Raw genomic sequence first — 17,449 nt, forward strand, 5'->3', positions numbered from 1 at the left:
TATCCTCCAGCCGGGGAGGTCTGGATCAATAAGAACGGTAAGGAGACGACTCCAGAGAAGACTCCTGAGGAGCTGGAGATGTCGTCTGACTCTAAGGATCACCTGCCCCTTGGTGCAGATTCGGTGTGTGAGGTGCGAGACTTCCCTGTTGATGAGCCGCACACCTCCAGCGACCTCCTGCGAGGCTTCCGGCCCGGCCTGCACATCCTGGACCAGCGGCGCCTGCCCCGGGAGAAGCTCTTCTCCTGTAACCAGTGTGAGAAACGCTTTGCACGAAGCTCCGATCTGCTGAAGCATCAGAGGAGCCACCAGGGCGGCGACAAACCAAACTTATGTAATGAATGCGGCAAAATATTCCGCCGCCGCACGGCCTTACTCATCCACAAGCGTATCCATACGGGGGAGCGGCCCTATAAGTGTAAGCAGTGCGGCAAGTGCTTTGTACAGCGCCAGCACCTCACCACGCACATCAAGACTCACACGGGAGAGCGGCCGTACCCCTGCAGCGAGTGCGGCAAGAGCTACCGCTGGAGGTCCGAGCTCAGCAAGCACCAGAAGGTCCATGCCGAGGTTCTGAGCTCGTCTGTGGAGTACACGCCATGACCTCCTCTGCGGAGAGCGCGGTGTCCTGCTGCTAGGCCCCAGCAGACTCTTCCTTTCCTCTGCACTTTGCACGCTGCCCAGTGTTGCCCCGCTCTCGATGGGTTGGACTCCAGTTTGCACATGAAGGACTCTGATAATCTCCTGCTTTGGTGCTCTTTTCTCCGTCATTTTGGACACTAAGCCCCCCCCAAATACTGTCTAAGGTGCAATACGTGGTCACTGCACTGTGATCCCAGTCACCTCCCAAATGTCACTGGAGCAGGGGGCAGTAAAACCAACATGCTGCTAGGGTCTCCGGGGTGCTCTGCTGCTAGTAGGGGGATGGGTAGCAGCATGTTCACATCCAGAGCTGCATTCAGATAGTTCTTATACTGTGGTACCATCCAGAGCTGCATTCTGTGATGTGATATATCTTGTACTCCAGTCACAGCTGCAGTCATCATGCTCACAATGGGCACTGTATAGCGCGTTGTGGAGGATGTAGCGTCTCTACCAGGTACTGAATCTGGACGTGAACACCACAAACCTGCTGCGAAATAATGCTATACATCAGTGTACCGTGGTTGTTGATGCAGCTCTACATGTGACTGGAGTCTAGGATATGGTCAGTGTCAGTGACAGGAGTATTATTGTGCGGCTGCTCTGTGTTTTGGCCCCGGGTGGTGGTAATGATTCAGACTGTGGCCCCTGACCATGCTGTTACTGTAGAGAGCCACGTCCAGTGGGAGCACAGACATATCTGCAGCCCGTGAGGCCCCGACTCCACGTCTGCCACGTTTTACACAACCCCTTCGTTGATCAAGGTGTAAATCTGATGTATCCGGACGTCTCTTGTTTTCTGTTTGTGATTTGTCTGTAAATTTATTGAATTTGTCTTCAAATCTGGAGTTTTGGTCTTCAATGGTCTGGTGGCAGCGGCGGTGGGCATCACTCCTGTACCCATCCTGCCAGTTATCACAACTCCTCTATTCAGTTTCTTACACATCGCACCAGCATTAGACATTACCTCTGTTCACCCCATCGGTGCCAGTCATTACTAAAGAAAGGCTATTCGTCTCCTACCTTTCGCGTCGCCGTTCGCCTACAATCCTGGTTCTTGTCGGTATGTAAATGAGTTCTTTCACAGCACTGGGGGCGTCCCCAATGCTGCGAGAGAACTCTCTCCAGCACCGACTCCTCTTCTTCAACAGCGTCATCTTCAGCCTCTTCTTTCGTCTTCTACTTCTTTCGACTTCTAAGGCCTCGGGCAAAGCAGTCTGCATGCCCACAGGCCACGAGAAAATGGCCTACTTGGGATTTTGGCCAAATCTGAGATGATTGTTGGATGGGGACACTTCAGACTCCAGAGTGGTGGAGGCTTGGGGGGAGCGCAGTAAGAAATTAGACACCGATGCTCTCCTGCACCTGTCCTGGGCCCTCGTCCAGTGGTATGTGATGTCCTGGACCACTGAGGACATGGACACGTGGGGTGCTCTTACATCATGAGGGAAGGTGGTAATGTTTATTATTCTATCCCACCTGCCTTGGGCTACCGGGTGCTTCTAATATACTTCAAGGTCTCTTCAGACCCCAAACTCAAAACTAGCTTCAAGCTATTGGCAAAACTAATCTCACAAACCTCGCTCATCCCTAAGCAGGAGCCATCCTAAGACTCTGGCCATAAAGTGAAACGCTGCCAATCCACCAGATGTTGTTGATGACTTCCTTCAGTAGAAATAAGGACTTGAACTGTGAAGATCCCGACCAGGACCCCTCCACTGGGATCCTTCAAGTTCTAGGCAGATGAAAGGCTTTGTCGTGCTCTCCATTAAGTTCAACCAAGTTGTTGAAGATTTCCCCATAACTATATGACAAGAAGTGTAAGAGACCCTGCTCCATGTGTAGGGGGTCAGCGATGTCAGGCACTTGTCTTCTGATGGATGACCATGCCAGCGGTGGCAACAGAAACAGACTCAAGGAAGTCCTTTGCTTGGCTGAGTTTGTGGATGGTCTTTGGTTTCTTCGAATCGCTCCAGTTCATGTTCCCTCAAAAACTTGAGCAGATCCTAGTACAGGGTTAGGCAGGGAGGTATGGATGATTTGAAACAACAGTTACTGCGACCAAGGGGCCTTAGATGACGAGACCCACTTCCTGCTACACTGCACCAAATACTCAGCTGTGAGGGCCGTCTACTACCAAAGACTCTCTGCCCACATCCCAGACGAGAAGAGGAAACTCTACATCCTACTGGGAGAAGAAGAGGCCACTGTGGAGATCGCTGCCCAATACGTGTCCAGCTGTCAGACAAGAGTAAAATGAAACACATGGACTAGCAAACCACCCATCCCCCATGGACTATTAAGTCCACCCACAAGACCACTAAGCCCCCCCCCATTACCCATCTACCCACCGATACCCACACGCCTCAAACAAGAATGACAACACGAAAGACAAGAGCCTAAGGACACTCAAACCCCCCAACCCACGGACCCCCGTACCCACCCCCACCATCCTACGCTTTGGCAACACCAAACGTCTTATTCTCTGGGAACACTAATAAAGCTCATTTGTATCTTGTTGTTACACACTCATTTTTCAACAAAATTCTAATTTTATTTTTTCAATGTGTAGCTTGGATGTCGCCAGTACAAAAATCACCACTTTTTACCACTCCTGTCAAATGAAAGTGAGTTTCGTCACTCCTGATCAAAACAATATCATCCGTCGTGTTTTCCAACATTGTTTCTGCAAATCTGAATCGTCTTGCGTAGTCGCTTTGCTGCAACTGTTGGACGACCATCAGCTTATAGGAATGAAAATGCCGGTCGAGGTGTAAAATCCGGCAAAGTGATCGGTCCAACATGCGAGGAGCACAAGCCTGCCATACAGCCGAACATCGAGGGCTGGCTTCAACTTCGATGTTTTTGGGGTCCGTACCATTCGGTCACCTCCTCGTGTAGTTCTGGGTCTCAAAGAAACTGTTCGTTGAAAGTGATTCACCCACTTCATTATCATGTCAAACTTCGGAATACGACCATGACGGCCAACGTTGAAATGATTCTCTGTGTTTGAATGACAGAACGGCTTGTTTACACGGACACACGATGCTCTATCGACCACGTCTCCATTGCTACTAAAATGGCGGCTCCTGACGAGCAGATACTCCCACTCGTTATCCAACAAGGCTATCCCCATTTTGCATGGCGCCCCCTTCAAATCATCCATACCTCTCTTACTAACCCTGTAGAACAATCTGGTTATAAGGGTAGGAGTTGTCCCATCTTGGAATCCTCCAGACAGGCCGGAGAACATAGCAAAACACGAATCTAACCACCAAGCCACAATAGGGCTTTCCAAAGTTCTGTAGATGTAGGCACACACAAAAAGGCCCACAGCAGAGTTGGGTGTCCAAAACTCATCTTCCACCCTTACAGGGCCACTTGTACATGAGGAAGATGACAGAGGGCTCAGCCTACTGATTACACCAGGTATCGCTCCTCGCAATAAAACTTTCAGACAAGTCATAAGTGACGAGAGTGAGAAGAAGGGAATGGAGGGGAGTCAAAAAGTCTAATAAAGGACAAATATAGAAGGAGCGGGGTGAATATTCTTCACTGACATCTGACTAGAATGAAGCAGGTTATAGATCGGCCCGCTGTAGCCCAGTCGAGGACCCGCTGTCCAATCTTAATATGGAGCAAGTCCTGGTAAACCAGAAAGTGTCTGTAAAATATTTCCTGAGGGAGGCGAAACTCCTGGACAGTCCTAACAGTGGTGAATCCAGGAAAAAGTCCATGAAGTGCCGAGAGGTACAATAAGCTCCTGGAGATGGTCCATACATGTGTCAATGGGCACCAACACAGTACTGGGGCTACCCAGGGTGCAGGTAGGTCTGTCTAGTGGTTAGGGCCGGATCACCTCTGCATTCAGGCCACTCCGCATGAAAAATGTGGAGACAAAAGTCCCGCAAGCAGCACTTTACTCCACAAACAACACGGAGCCCACTTTTTTTATGCAGATTAGGTTGACATTTGCAGGGTCCCAAAGTGGACATCCCGATGTGCACAGATGTGAATCGGGCCTTACACCTGATCAAGGTCACAACATCATGCCCATCCTCAGAGCAGAATACTGAGGGGGGAGGGAACAGGAAAATGATGGACATTTGGAGTACTGTATGACCTTAGGGAAAGCCCCAGGTTGGCGTAATAACTATAAAAAGTGATCAAAATGCGTTAAAGTTTCCCAAACGGCATCAACAAAAACATCATGTATTTCTGAAAAAAAAAAAAATCCCTCGCTCAAGACCAATAACAAAAATAAAATTTTGGGGGCAGCTTGGTGGCTCAGTGGTTAGCACTGCAGCCTTGCAAGTGCTGGAGTCCTGGGTTCGAATCCTGCAAAGGACATCTGCAAGGAGTTTGTATGTTCCCCTCGTGTTTGCGTGGATTTGCTCCCACACTCCAAAGACATACTGATAGGAAAAAATATACATTGTGAGCCTTAAAAACTGCTTCAGAAAACGCCAGTGGTTTTCCCCTCCCTAAAGTGAATGGACTGTAAAAAAAAAAAACCACTAGGCGTTTTCGGTCTTTGTTTTTTCCAAAAAAACACTAGGCGTTATTCGCCTCCCATTCACTTCTATTGGTTTCCTCAGGTGGAATCCGCGTGAGGAAAGGTCACGTCACTTCTTTTTTCTGCTAGCAGTCTCCATAGACCACCATTGTATGGAGGCAGATTTTGAGGCGAAATCTGCTTCATTGCCCCTGTGTGAACTAGCCCTTAGGCAACTTAATAAAAACCAAATCTCTCCCCATCTCCCTTGTTTATTGTCACCAGGTAAACCCATAGAACACATAACACATTTAGAAACATTTAGAATTAAACATTCAAAAACAAACAAAAAAAATCAGTGACCGATATGGCCGCCTTTCTTTACGATGACACTCCAAAGCCTTCCATCCATAGATTGTGTCGGTGGCTTGATCTGTTTCCGTTGATCTGTTTTCCACCACGGCCTCCCTGGGACTGATTTCCCTCCCTGTAGATCTCACATTTTATGAGGGACCACAGGTTCTCTATGGGGAATAAGGTCGGCCATGTCATTATTTTACTGGCCAGCCACACTGTGGAGTATTCAGACGCATATGATGGAGCGATGTCCTGCATGAAAATCAGGTTATTCTTGAACGATACTGACTTCTTCCTGTACCACTGCTTGAAGGCGTCTTCTAGAAACCGGCAGTAGGTCTGGGAGTTGCGCTTCACTCCGGCCTCAACTTGAAAAGATCCCACAAGTTCATCTTTGATGATCCCAGCCCATCCCAGTACCCCTCCTCCACCCTGCTGGAGCTCTCTGCCCTTTACTGATCCAGCCTCGCGCCCATCAAGAGTCCCTCTCATCAGTCCATACAACCTTAGAAAATTCAGTCTTAAGCTCTTTCTTGGCCAAGTCTTGACGTTGTATCTTATGTTTCTTGTTTTTCAGCCTTCCTTCCCTTGGCCATGTCCCTGAGTATCGCACACCTTCTGCTTTTTGATACTCCAGTAATGTTGTAGCTCTGAAATACGGCAAAACTGGTGACCAATGGCATCTTCACGCCTGATTTTCCTCAATTCCTGGGCAGTTATTTTGCACCTTTTTTTATCAGCACGCTTCGTGCGACCCTGTTGGCTATTGGCCATGAAACACTCGATGGTTTGGTGATCACGCTTCAGAAGTTTTGCCATTTCCAGACTGCTGCATCCCTCTGCAGGACATCGCACAATGTGTGACGCTTCAGAGTCCGTCACATCTCTCTTCTGACCCATTTTGGCAAAGGAAAGGAAGTTGCCTAATAATTAAGCACCTTATATAGGGTGATGATGTCATTAGACCACACCCCTCCTCATTACAGAGATGCAAATCACCTGATTTACATAATTGGTAATTGGCTTACATCCTATACAGATTGGAGTAGGACGACCTGTATAAGAAGGAGGATGTGATCCAGATACTCAGGTGCCTAATAATTCTGCACAGTGTATAAGTAAGCGCTGGGTCTCCGAAAGCGGAAACACAAAACAATTATTACAAAAAACAGGATTTTACTTGGCAAAAGTCAAATATTTTCTTCTATTCCCTCCTAGAAAGAGTTAATAAAGGATATCCAAAAATAGCGCCAAGAAACGCGAGCTCGTGTCTCGCAAAAAACAAGCCCTCGGAAAGTGACGGAATAATAAAACCGCCATAAGGGCGCAGTCTGTGGTGACATAAAAACGCAAAAATTGGTTTAGATGTGAAGGCCGGCCACTAAAAGGTTAAACGGCGACTGACAGGACGGTCGCCACGCTCCGTACGGACACGACACGATGGACATGGCATGGCGGAGGGCGAGGAGGCGAACACATCGGTAGAGCCAAGGAAACCGAGGAAGACAATGAGAAGCTGTGAGGAAAACCGAGCGCAGAGTCCTGCGAAACAACATGGCGGCCAGCGCTGGACTGAGGGGACGACGGCGGCTCTGGTCTGTCAGGGATGATGACACTAGGGGGGCTGTGCCTCAGTGACGTCACACGGTACAGAAGAATGAACTGTCAATCATCGCCCCCTGGCGGCAGAGAATGAACTCGTCCTGCCCGCCTGACCAATAGTATCGGCCTAGACTGTGACGTCACAGGTAATCCGGGGGCACAGCGACACCGGGCGGTCAGGGCGCGGAGCGGCCGGGATGAGGGGAGAGGTGAGTGCGGGCTCCGGCCGGGGCTCACATCATATATGGACTACGGGCCGGAGACACACCCGACGGAGAGGTGGTGCAGTCCACCCCCCCAGAGACGCAGATGGTCCAGTCCCGGGCTCTTCCGGCCGCAAGGCATTACTGGGAAAGAAGTGCGCCCCCATACTCAGTGTGCCCCGGGACCTCAGAGACGTCATGTGGAGAGCCCAATACATTGTACTGACCCCAGGATACTAATAGGGAGCCCCAAATAGTCATACAGAGACCCCACAATAGTGATAGGGACCCCCAGAGAGTCACAGAGACCCACAGATACTGATAGGGACCCCCAATAGTCATAAAGAGACCACAGAGAGTCACAGAGACCCCACAATAGTGATAGGGACCCCCAATAGTCATAAAGAGACCACAGAGAGTCACAGAGACCCCACAATAGTGATAGGGACCCCCAATAGCCATCAAGAGACCCCCAGAGAGTCACAGAGACCCCACAATAGTGATAGGGACCCCCAATAGCCATCAAGAGACCCCCAGAGAGTCACAGAGACACTGAAATAGTGATAAGACCCCCATAAAGTCAGAGACCCCACAATAGTGATAGGGACCCCCAGAGAGTCACAGAGACCCCACAATAGTGATAGGGACCCCCAATAGTCATAAAGAGACCCCCAGAGAGTCACAGAGACACTGAAATAGTGATAAGACCCCCAAAGAGTCAGAGACCCCACAATAGTGATAGGGACCCCCAGAGAGTCACAGAGACCCCCAGATACTAATAGGGACCCCCATATCTATTATACTGACACCCCAGATAGTGATAGAGACCCCTATATCTATTATACTGACCCCCAGATAGTGATAGAGACCCCCCATATCTATTATACTGACCCCCCAGATAGTGATAGAGACCCCCCATATCTATTATACTGACCCCAGATAGTGATAGAGACCCCCATATCTATTATACTGACCCCAGATAGTGATAGAGACCCCCCATATCTATTATACTGACCCCAGATAGTGATAGAGACCCCCCATATCTATTATACTGACCCCCCAGATAGTGATAGAGACCCCCATATCTATTATACTGACCCCAGATAGTGATAGAGACCCCCCATATCTATTATACTGACCCCCCAGATAGTGATAGAGACCCCCATATCTATTATACTGACCCCAGATAGTGATAGAGACCCCCCATATCTATTATACTGACCCCAGATAGTGATAGAGACCCCCCATATCTATTATACTGACCCCCCAGATAGTGATAGAGACCCCCCATATCTATTATACTGACCCCAGATAGTGATAGAGACCCCCATATCTATTATACTGACCCCCCAGATAGTGATAGAGACCCCCCATATCTATTATACTGACCCCAGATAGTGATAGAGACCCCCATATCTATTATACTGACCCCCAGATAGTGATAGAGACCCCCATATCTATTATACTGACCCCCCAGATAGTGATAGAGACCCCCATATCTATTATACTGACCCCAGATAGTGATAGAGACCCCCCATATCTATTATACTGACCCCAGATAGTGATAGAGACCCCCATATCTATTATACTGACCCCCAGATAGTGATAGAGACCCCCATATCTATTATACTGACCCCAGATAGTGATAGAGACCCCCATATCTATTATACTGACCCCCAGATAGTGATAGAGACCCCCATATCTATTATACTGACCCCCAGATAGTGATAGAGACCCCCATATCTATTATACTGACCCCCCAGATAGTGATAGAGACCCCCCATATCTATTATACTGACCCCCAGATAGTGATAGAGACCCCCATATCTATTATACTGACCCCAGATAGTGATAGAGACCCCCATATCTATTATACTGACCCCCAGATAGTGATAGAGACCCCCATATCTATTATACTGACCCCCAGATAGTGATAGAGACCCCCATATCTATTATACTGACCCCCCAGATAGTGATAGAGACCCCCATATCTATTATACTGACCCCAGATAGTGATAGAGACCCCCATATCTATTATACTGACACCCAGATAGTGATAGAGACCCCCCATATCTATTATACTAACCCCCCAGATAGTGATAGAGACCCCCATATCTATTATACTGACACCCAGATAGTGATAGAGACCCCCCATATCTATTATACTGACACCCAGATAGTGATAGAGACCCCCCATATCTATTATACTGACCCCCCAGATAGTGATAGAGACCCCCCATATCTATTATACTGACCCCAGAAAGTGATAGAGACCCCCATATCTATTATACTGACCCCCCAGATAGTGATAGAGACCCCCATATCTATTATACTGACCCCAGATAGTGATAGAGACCCCCATATCTATTATACTGACACCCAGATAGTGATAGAGACCCCCCATATCTATTATACTAACCCCCCAGATAGTGATAGAGACCCCCATATCTATTATACTGACACCCAGATAGTGATAGAGACCCCCCATATCTATTATACTGACACCCAGATAGTGATAGAGACCCCCCATATCTATTATACTGACCCCCCAGATAGTGATAGAGACCCCCCATATCTATTATACTGACCCCAGAAAGTGATAGAGACCCCCATATCTATTATACTGACCCCAGATAGTGATAGAGACCCCCATATCTATTATACTGACACCCAGATAGTGATAGAGACCCCCCATATCTATTATACTAACCCCCCAGATAGTGATAGAGACCCCCATATCTATTATACTGACACCCAGATAGTGATAGAGACCCCCCATATCTATTATACTGACCCCCAGATAGTGATAGAGACCCCCATATCTATTATACTGACACCCAGATAGTGATAGAGACCCCCATATCTATTATACTGACCCCCAGATAGTGATAGAGACCCCCATATCTATTATACTGACCCCCAGATAGTGATAGAGACCCCCCATATCTATTATACTAACCCCCCAGATAGTGATAGAGACCCCCATATCTATTATACTGACCCCAGATAGTGATAGAGACCCCCATATCTATTATACTGACACCCAGATAGTGATAGAGACCCCCCATATCTATTATACTGACCCCAGATAGTGATAGAGACCCCCATATCTATTATACTGACACCCAGATAGTGATAGAGACCCCCCATATCTATTATACTGACACCCAGATAGTGATAGAGACCCCCATATCTATTATACTGACACCCAGATAGTGATAGAGACCCCCCATATCTATTATACTGACCCCCAGATAGTGATAGAGACCCCCATATCTATTATACTGACCCCCCAGATAGTGATAGAGACCCCCCATATCTATTATACTGACCCCCCCAGATAGTGATAGAGACCCCCATATCTATTATACTGACCCCCCAGATAGTGATAGAGACCCCCATATCTATTATACTGACCCCAGATAGTGATAGAGACCCCCCATATCTATTATACTGACCCCCCAGATAGTGATAGAGACCCCCCATATCTAATGTAATCACACATTGATAAACCATCCCCTCCCCCTCCCTGCCCCCTGCTGACCCCTGTCTCTATTATTAGGGTACGTTGACCTTCGATGACGTAGCCATTCGTTTCTCAGAGGAGGAGTGGAGGGGGCTCCGGGCGCCGCAGAAGGATCTCTACAGAGAGGTGATGACTGACAACTATCTCAACCTGAATTCCTTGGGTAAGAAGCTGATAAGCTGTGATGTCATAGTGTGTGGGGGAGTGATGTCATACTGTTATACGGAGGTGATGTCATACTGTTATACAGAGGTGATGTCATACTGTTATACGGCGGTGATGTCATACTGTTATACGGCGGTGATGTCATACTGTTATACGGCGGTGATGTCATACTGTTATACGGCGGTGATGTCATACTGTTATACGGCGGTGATGTCATACTGTTATACGGCGGTGATGTCATACTGTTATACGGCAGTGATGTCATACTGTTATACGGCGGTGATGTCATACTGTTATACAGCGGTGATGTCATACTGTTATACAGAGGTGATGTCATACTGTTATACAGCGGTGATGTAATACTGTTATACAGAGGTGATGTCATACTGTTATACAAAGGTGATGTCATACTGTTATACAGAGGTGATGTCATACTGTTATACGGCGGTGATGTAATACTGTTATACAGAGGTGATGTCATACTGTAATACAGAGGTGATGTCATACTGTTATACAGAGGTGATGTAATACTGTTATACAGAGGTGATGTCATACTGTTATACAGAGGTGATGTTATACAGAGGTGATGTCATACTGTTATACAGAGGTGATGTCATACTGTTATACAGCGGTGATGTCATACTGTTATACGGAGGTGATGTTATACAGAGGTAATGTCATACTGTTATACGGCGGTGATGTCATACTGTTATACGGCGGTGATGTCATACTGTTATACGGCGGTGATGTCATACTGTTATACGGCGGTGATGTCATACTGTTATACGGCGGTGATGTCATACTGTTATAAAGAGGTGATGTCATACTGTCATACTGTTATACGGCGGTGATGTCATACTGTTATACAGTGGTGATGTCATACTGTTATACAGTGGTGATGTCATACTGTTATACAGAGGTGATGTCATACTGTTATACAGAGGTGATGTAATACTGTTATACAGAGGTGATGTCATACTGTTATACAGAGGTGATGTCATACTGTTATACAGCGGTGATGTAATACTGTTATACAGAGGTGATGTCATACTGTTATACAGAGGTGATGTTATACAGAGGTGATGTCATACTGTTATACAGAGGTGATGTCATACTGTTATACAGTGGTGATGTAATACTGTTATACAGAGGTGATGTCATACTGTTATACAGAGGTGATGTCATACTGTTATACAGAGGTGATGTCATACTGTTATACAGAGGTGATGTCATACTGTTATACAGCGGTGATGTCATACTGTTATACAGAGGTGATGTCATACTGTTATACAGAGGTGATGTCATACTGTTATACAGCGGTGATGTCATACTGTTATACAGAGGTGATGTCATACTGTTATACAGAGGTGATGTTATACAGAGGTGATGTCATACAGAGGTGATGTCATACTGTTATACAGCGGTGATGTCATACTGTTATACGGAGGTGATGTTATACAGAGGTAATGTCATACTGTTATACAGAGGTGATGTCATACTGTTATACGGCGGTGATGTCATACTGTTATACAGAGGTGATGTCATACTGTTATACGGCGGTAATGTCATACTGTTATACGGCGGTGATGTCATACTGTTATACAGAGGTGATGTCATACTGTTATACAGATGTGATGTCATACTGTTATACAGAGGTGATGTCATACTGTTATACAGATGTGATGTCATACTGTTATACAGATGTGATGTCATACTGTTATACACTCTTTGACTCTTCTCTCTTTCTGCAGGACTGACTGTTTCGCCCCCAGAGATTGTAGTGAAGATTGAGCGGGGCGAGGACCCTTGTGTGGACGCCGCAGGTCAGTAACTACAGCTCTGGGTGTGAGTGAAGAATCAGACAGGATGTCACCTTCCCATTGTATCTGCTGCTCTGGATGTGACTAGAGGATGTAACATTAGACGTAACTGCACTCTGGATGTTATAGCACAGCAGTCTCTGCAGCTTTGGTTGTGAACGGTCCATAATATATTTTATAACTAAAAAATTGTAACTAGTTCTGAATGTGCCTGAAGTATAACACATAATATATCAGCAGATTAATGAGTGCAGCTCTGGAGGTGTCTAGAGTGCAATACATGATTATCAGCAGAATTGTGAATGCAGCTTTAGATGTGATTGGAGACATGAGTATGGGTATGCTTTGTGTGTCACAGACATGTAAGACCTGATTTCTCAGCAGTGACTGCAGCTCTGGATGTGACTAGTGTATAGCTCGTAGTAGTCGGTCAGGACAATTGACATGTTCTTCTATCTCTTCTGCAGGTGACAGGATGGTGAATGGGGGCGCTGCGGGCGGCCATGAGGATCTGTGGGGCGAAGAGGAGGGCGGAGCGGGCGTCAGCCCAGCAGGGGGCAGGGTCACCAGGAGGTCTTTGAGATTAGTGAAAAGAAACTCGGGGGAATGGAAAGAAGAGAGAAGACGACTGAAACCCAACGCCAAGACCGCGGCAAATCCCACCGTCACCCTGGACAGGTCTGTGCCCGCTGATCATGAGGGTCCTCTGAGGTCACAGTATGGAGGTCCGCCACCCTCCCCCGGCCTCAGTGACTGCAGCACCAGGACACCTTATAACAGGGTAGCCGCTGCCTCCCAGGAGAACCCCGACCCCGATAGTGAAGACAAAATTCACACGTGCGCCCAGTGCGGCGAAAGCTGGAGCCGCCTCATCGACTTCTTATCTCACCAGATGAACAATTGCCAGGACCGCCCGCACCGCTGCAACATCTGCTCCAAGACCTTCGCCAAGAAGCAGCATCTGAACGCCCACCGGAGGACGCACACCGAGGACCGGCCATACACGTGTAACCAGTGTGGGAGGAGCTTCCGGCAGAACTCCACCCTCACCACCCACCTGTGGAGTCACGCCGGCCACAAGCCCTTCCACTGCTCCTGCTGCCCCAAGAGCTTCAGCCGGAAGACCGACCTGGTGGCGCACATGAGGAGACACACGGGCGAGCGGCCCTACGAGTGCCCCTACTGCTGGGACCGCTTCATACGCAAGAAGTCTCTCCAGCGCCACCTACAGAAACATTCAGGGGAAAGCCTGAGAAGCGGCTGGGAGCTCGACTACCCCAGGTGGAAGCAGAGCCAGGGCTACGTGGAGAAGACCCTGAAGATGGAGGAGCTGCCTGCAGAAGAGATGTCCGCTCATCCCACCCCCGAGTCCACCAGAGAGGTACTGACCGGTGTGTTCATCCTGAGCCTCCTGCTTCATAATATCAGACCTGAGGGCTAGTAAGGCATTGTCTATGGGCACTGTTCAGATTAGAGGTCTGGGCGCACTGTTGCGGTGCGTTGTGGGCGATGTAGTGTTTGGTCTCGGCCGCGTACACCGCGCTCGCAGGTTTGTACATTCGATAATACCAGACATGTGACTGATTTTCTCTTTCAGCTGCGCCTCCGGTGGGACACAGAGAGGAAGGTGGAGTCTCCGTATAGAGATCGCCCCCTGCTGGCGCCGCCGCCACCGCTGCAGGAATTTATTCAGCTAACGGAACCAATCAAAATGGAGGTGGAAAACGAGAAGCGGCGACCTGAAGCCAAGATGGAGCAGAGCACACAGACAGAGGTAAGCGCCCAGCAGGCACGGGGCTCGGGGATTCTATTGTCTATACTCTCTGTTATCAGCCATCTCATTGGTCACAGAACAAGAGGCCCAGCCGACTGCACCAGGAGATGCTGCGGGAGCTCAAGAGGTTCCGCAGGAGTACGGCGCAGGCTCAACGCGAACGGGACCTGATGAGATCAGCCATGGACCAGATGGCCCAAGAGATGAAGGAGCTGAAGGAGATGGTGGCCTCGCTTTGTTCTCCCGACGGGTATCGCCCCTCAGCTCAGCCAGCAGCCATCTTGGTGCAGAATTCCTGTCCCGTGTGGAGCCGGCCCACTGAGGACAGACACTCCACAGAATCCAGCCGGGCGTCCCCAGAGAGCAGCCTGCAGTGCGGATACAGCTACCCCCTGGAGGCCATGACGGAGCAGGACAGAGAGCAGGTGTCCTGGATGTACGAGAATCCAGCCCACGATGAGGACGACATGTTACCCACCACCACCATCAAACGCGAGGAGGAGGAAGAGGACGAGGATGAAGAGTGTGAGCTCAGCCTGTCGCCTGAGGTCGGGTACTACCATCTCTCCCAGTATGACTCGTGCAGGATCGGGGAGCGGCTCCCCAACATCTCCATGCTACCTCTGAGTGCAGAGAAGGAGTGGAGCCTTCTGGCCCGCTGCGCAGGGAAGCCCGGGAGGTTCGCCGCCCTCGTCTTCCGGGCTCTGGTTCCTTTTGACATCTACAAGAGTTGGGTGAACAGAGTGAACCTGGACGGCCTGAGAGGTAGACAAGGGATCCCGCTGAACGTGAAGAGGCGAGTCATGGCTGTGGTGGAGCGACACTTCAGCCTGCGCAAGTGTGATCACAGCGAGATCCGCAACAGACTCAACGAACAACTGCGCACCCGCCGCAAGAGCAACAAACACCCCCAGGCAGGACTCCCAGAAATGCAGCTCCTCAGTAGGTAGAAGCCAAGGGGAGAGAGGAACTAGCGCCCTCCGAGGGTCCCAACGTATACAACACGAGCAGCCTTCCCCCAGTACAATGATATATAATATACAGGAAGGAGCAAAGGTTCATGGGAAATCCTCCCGGGACTGGCGGCCCATGAAGATTAGATACTGGGAGCCCCATCTTATTGTCATTCCTGGGGTGCCGGGTGAGGCTTCTCTATAGTATTTTGGGTGCTCTCCTGTGTTATTAAGGGTCACCGCCAGAGGAGTAGCTGCAGCCCCCCACTATATCGGTATGACAGTCCTCCAGTCCTATATGCAATGCAGTGCTCTGTATGTGCTGCACAGTATTCTGCCCCCCCCCCCAGGCAGCACAGACTTGGTTCGGATCCTTCTAACACATGTAGAGGACTCTCTGGACATCTGCTTGACAACCACTTTGTAATGGCGGCCGTCAGAGGTTGTCACAGAGCAGCCTAAGATCACTCAGTTCGGCTTACCCGAAGAGGGCGTCTCTGGAGCTCAGATCTGCCAATATTTTAGAAGATTTTCCTTTAAGGCGCCTCCATCATCAGAAGGTCACGTGTTCCATTTTTTTTATTCATTTTTATCTCTTTGCATCTTTCCATGTAAAATAAATGATGGAATGTTGCAGTTTTCACATTGGCCACTAGATGTCAGTAACTTACACTTCAGACGGGTGAAGAAGCAGCGGCTTGACTTACAGCTTGTGGTAAAGGTGACTGATAGTCTAGTAGCCGGCCAAGATAACCAGGTTTGCCATGGAATGTTATGGAAGTGCCGCTTAAGTAATTCACAAAACGTAAAGAAGTAAAGCAATTCTCTCATTTGCAGTAGGTGACAGGTCCAGGGATAACCAATAAACAAGTTACCTATAATCCTACAACCGCTCTAGTTCACACAATCCAGGGTCACCTGGAGGCCTTCACCAGAGTCTGCCGCAAGGCAGGATGGGCTTGTCTATTTGGGACCCAGGTTGCAACCCCAGAACAGGGTGCCAGAAAATTGGTGCACTTGCAGGCAAAAGACCAGATGAGAAACCCTATTGCAGCAAAAGAGGGGTAAGAAAATAGCCAAAATGAAAATGAAAGAACACAGTCCAGGAGGTCACAGATAAAGCCAAATCAGGTAAGATAAGGTCAGTAACGAGGAGGTCAGCAGGAAACTGGGAGGAGGGGCAACGAGAGAACACAGAGCCTGGAGACAAGATGTAATCACAGGCAGGTGCCAGACCCCGCCTCAGCCCAGGATTGGACGATGAAGTACAGGCCACTGACCACCTGACCTGACCCAGCCAAAGTTTGACTGGAAAGCCTAGGAGACTTCACAGCCATGTGGCAAATGCAGATGTGCTTGTTGGGGGGTCAGGGTTATCGAGAGAACTGGTGATGTCACAGCTGGATAGATGAGGTTATCTGGGGGAAGGTGGTGATGTCACAGGGAGTGAAGTTATGTGAGAAGGGCTAGTGATGTCACAGGGAGTAAGTGAGGTTATGTATAGAGGGTTGATGATGTCACAGTGAGTGGATGATGTCACATTGGATATGGTTATCTGGAGAGGGTTGATGATGTCACAGTGAGTGAGGGCATCTAGGGAGGGATTTTGGAAAAAGGGTAATCTGGGAATGATCAGAGAAGGAGAAGCTGTGATGTCATATTGAATGGGCGTGGCTTTGTAGTAAGGCCTTTGTGGCCACAGGTTTGTGATGTCATAGAGTAAGGGATTTTATTCATTGTATACCGGATGCTTCGATGGCTCCACCTCTCTTTATTTTTCCACAGTGATGACATCACTTACTTAGTGTCATGTGACCACTGCAGCCAATCACTGTCCTCCGTGCCATACTATAACATGCTAGCGTCACAGTTGAGGCTGGTGATTGGCTGTAGCGGTCATGTGACTGTACAG

At 48.6% G+C, this 17,449-nt stretch overlaps 1 protein-coding gene across 1 annotated transcript; it reads left to right on the top strand.

The window, feature by feature from the left end:
- Positions 1 to 7,261: 7,261 nt before the first annotated feature.
- On the top strand, positions 7,262 to 16,580 carry LOC142196117 (uncharacterized). The gene is made up of 6 exons (XM_075266337.1): positions 7,262 to 7,305; positions 10,862 to 10,988; positions 12,742 to 12,813; positions 13,278 to 14,191; positions 14,408 to 14,584; positions 14,662 to 16,580. The coding sequence occupies exons 1-6, from the start codon at positions 7,294 to 7,296 to the stop codon at positions 15,532 to 15,534; spliced, it is 2,175 nt and encodes a 724-aa protein (XP_075122438.1). The 5' UTR covers positions 7,262 to 7,293; the 3' UTR covers positions 15,535 to 16,580.
- Positions 16,581 to 17,449: the final 869 nt, after the last annotated feature.

The sequence above is a fragment of the Leptodactylus fuscus genome, chromosome 2, assembly GCF_031893055.1.
Source record: "Leptodactylus fuscus isolate aLepFus1 chromosome 2, aLepFus1.hap2, whole genome shotgun sequence".
Taxonomy (NCBI): domain Eukaryota; kingdom Metazoa; phylum Chordata; class Amphibia; order Anura; family Leptodactylidae; genus Leptodactylus; species Leptodactylus fuscus.

Excerpts from the sequence above, each read along its gene's own strand:
- LOC142196117 (XM_075266337.1), top strand. Across the intron at positions 10,989-12,741 it reads TCTCAACCTGAATTCCTTGG|GACTGACTGTTTCGCCCCCA; the intron begins GTAAGAAGCTGA and ends CTCTTTCTGCAG. Across the intron at positions 14,585-14,661 it reads AGCAGAGCACACAGACAGAG|AACAAGAGGCCCAGCCGACT; the intron begins GTAAGCGCCCAG and ends CATTGGTCACAG.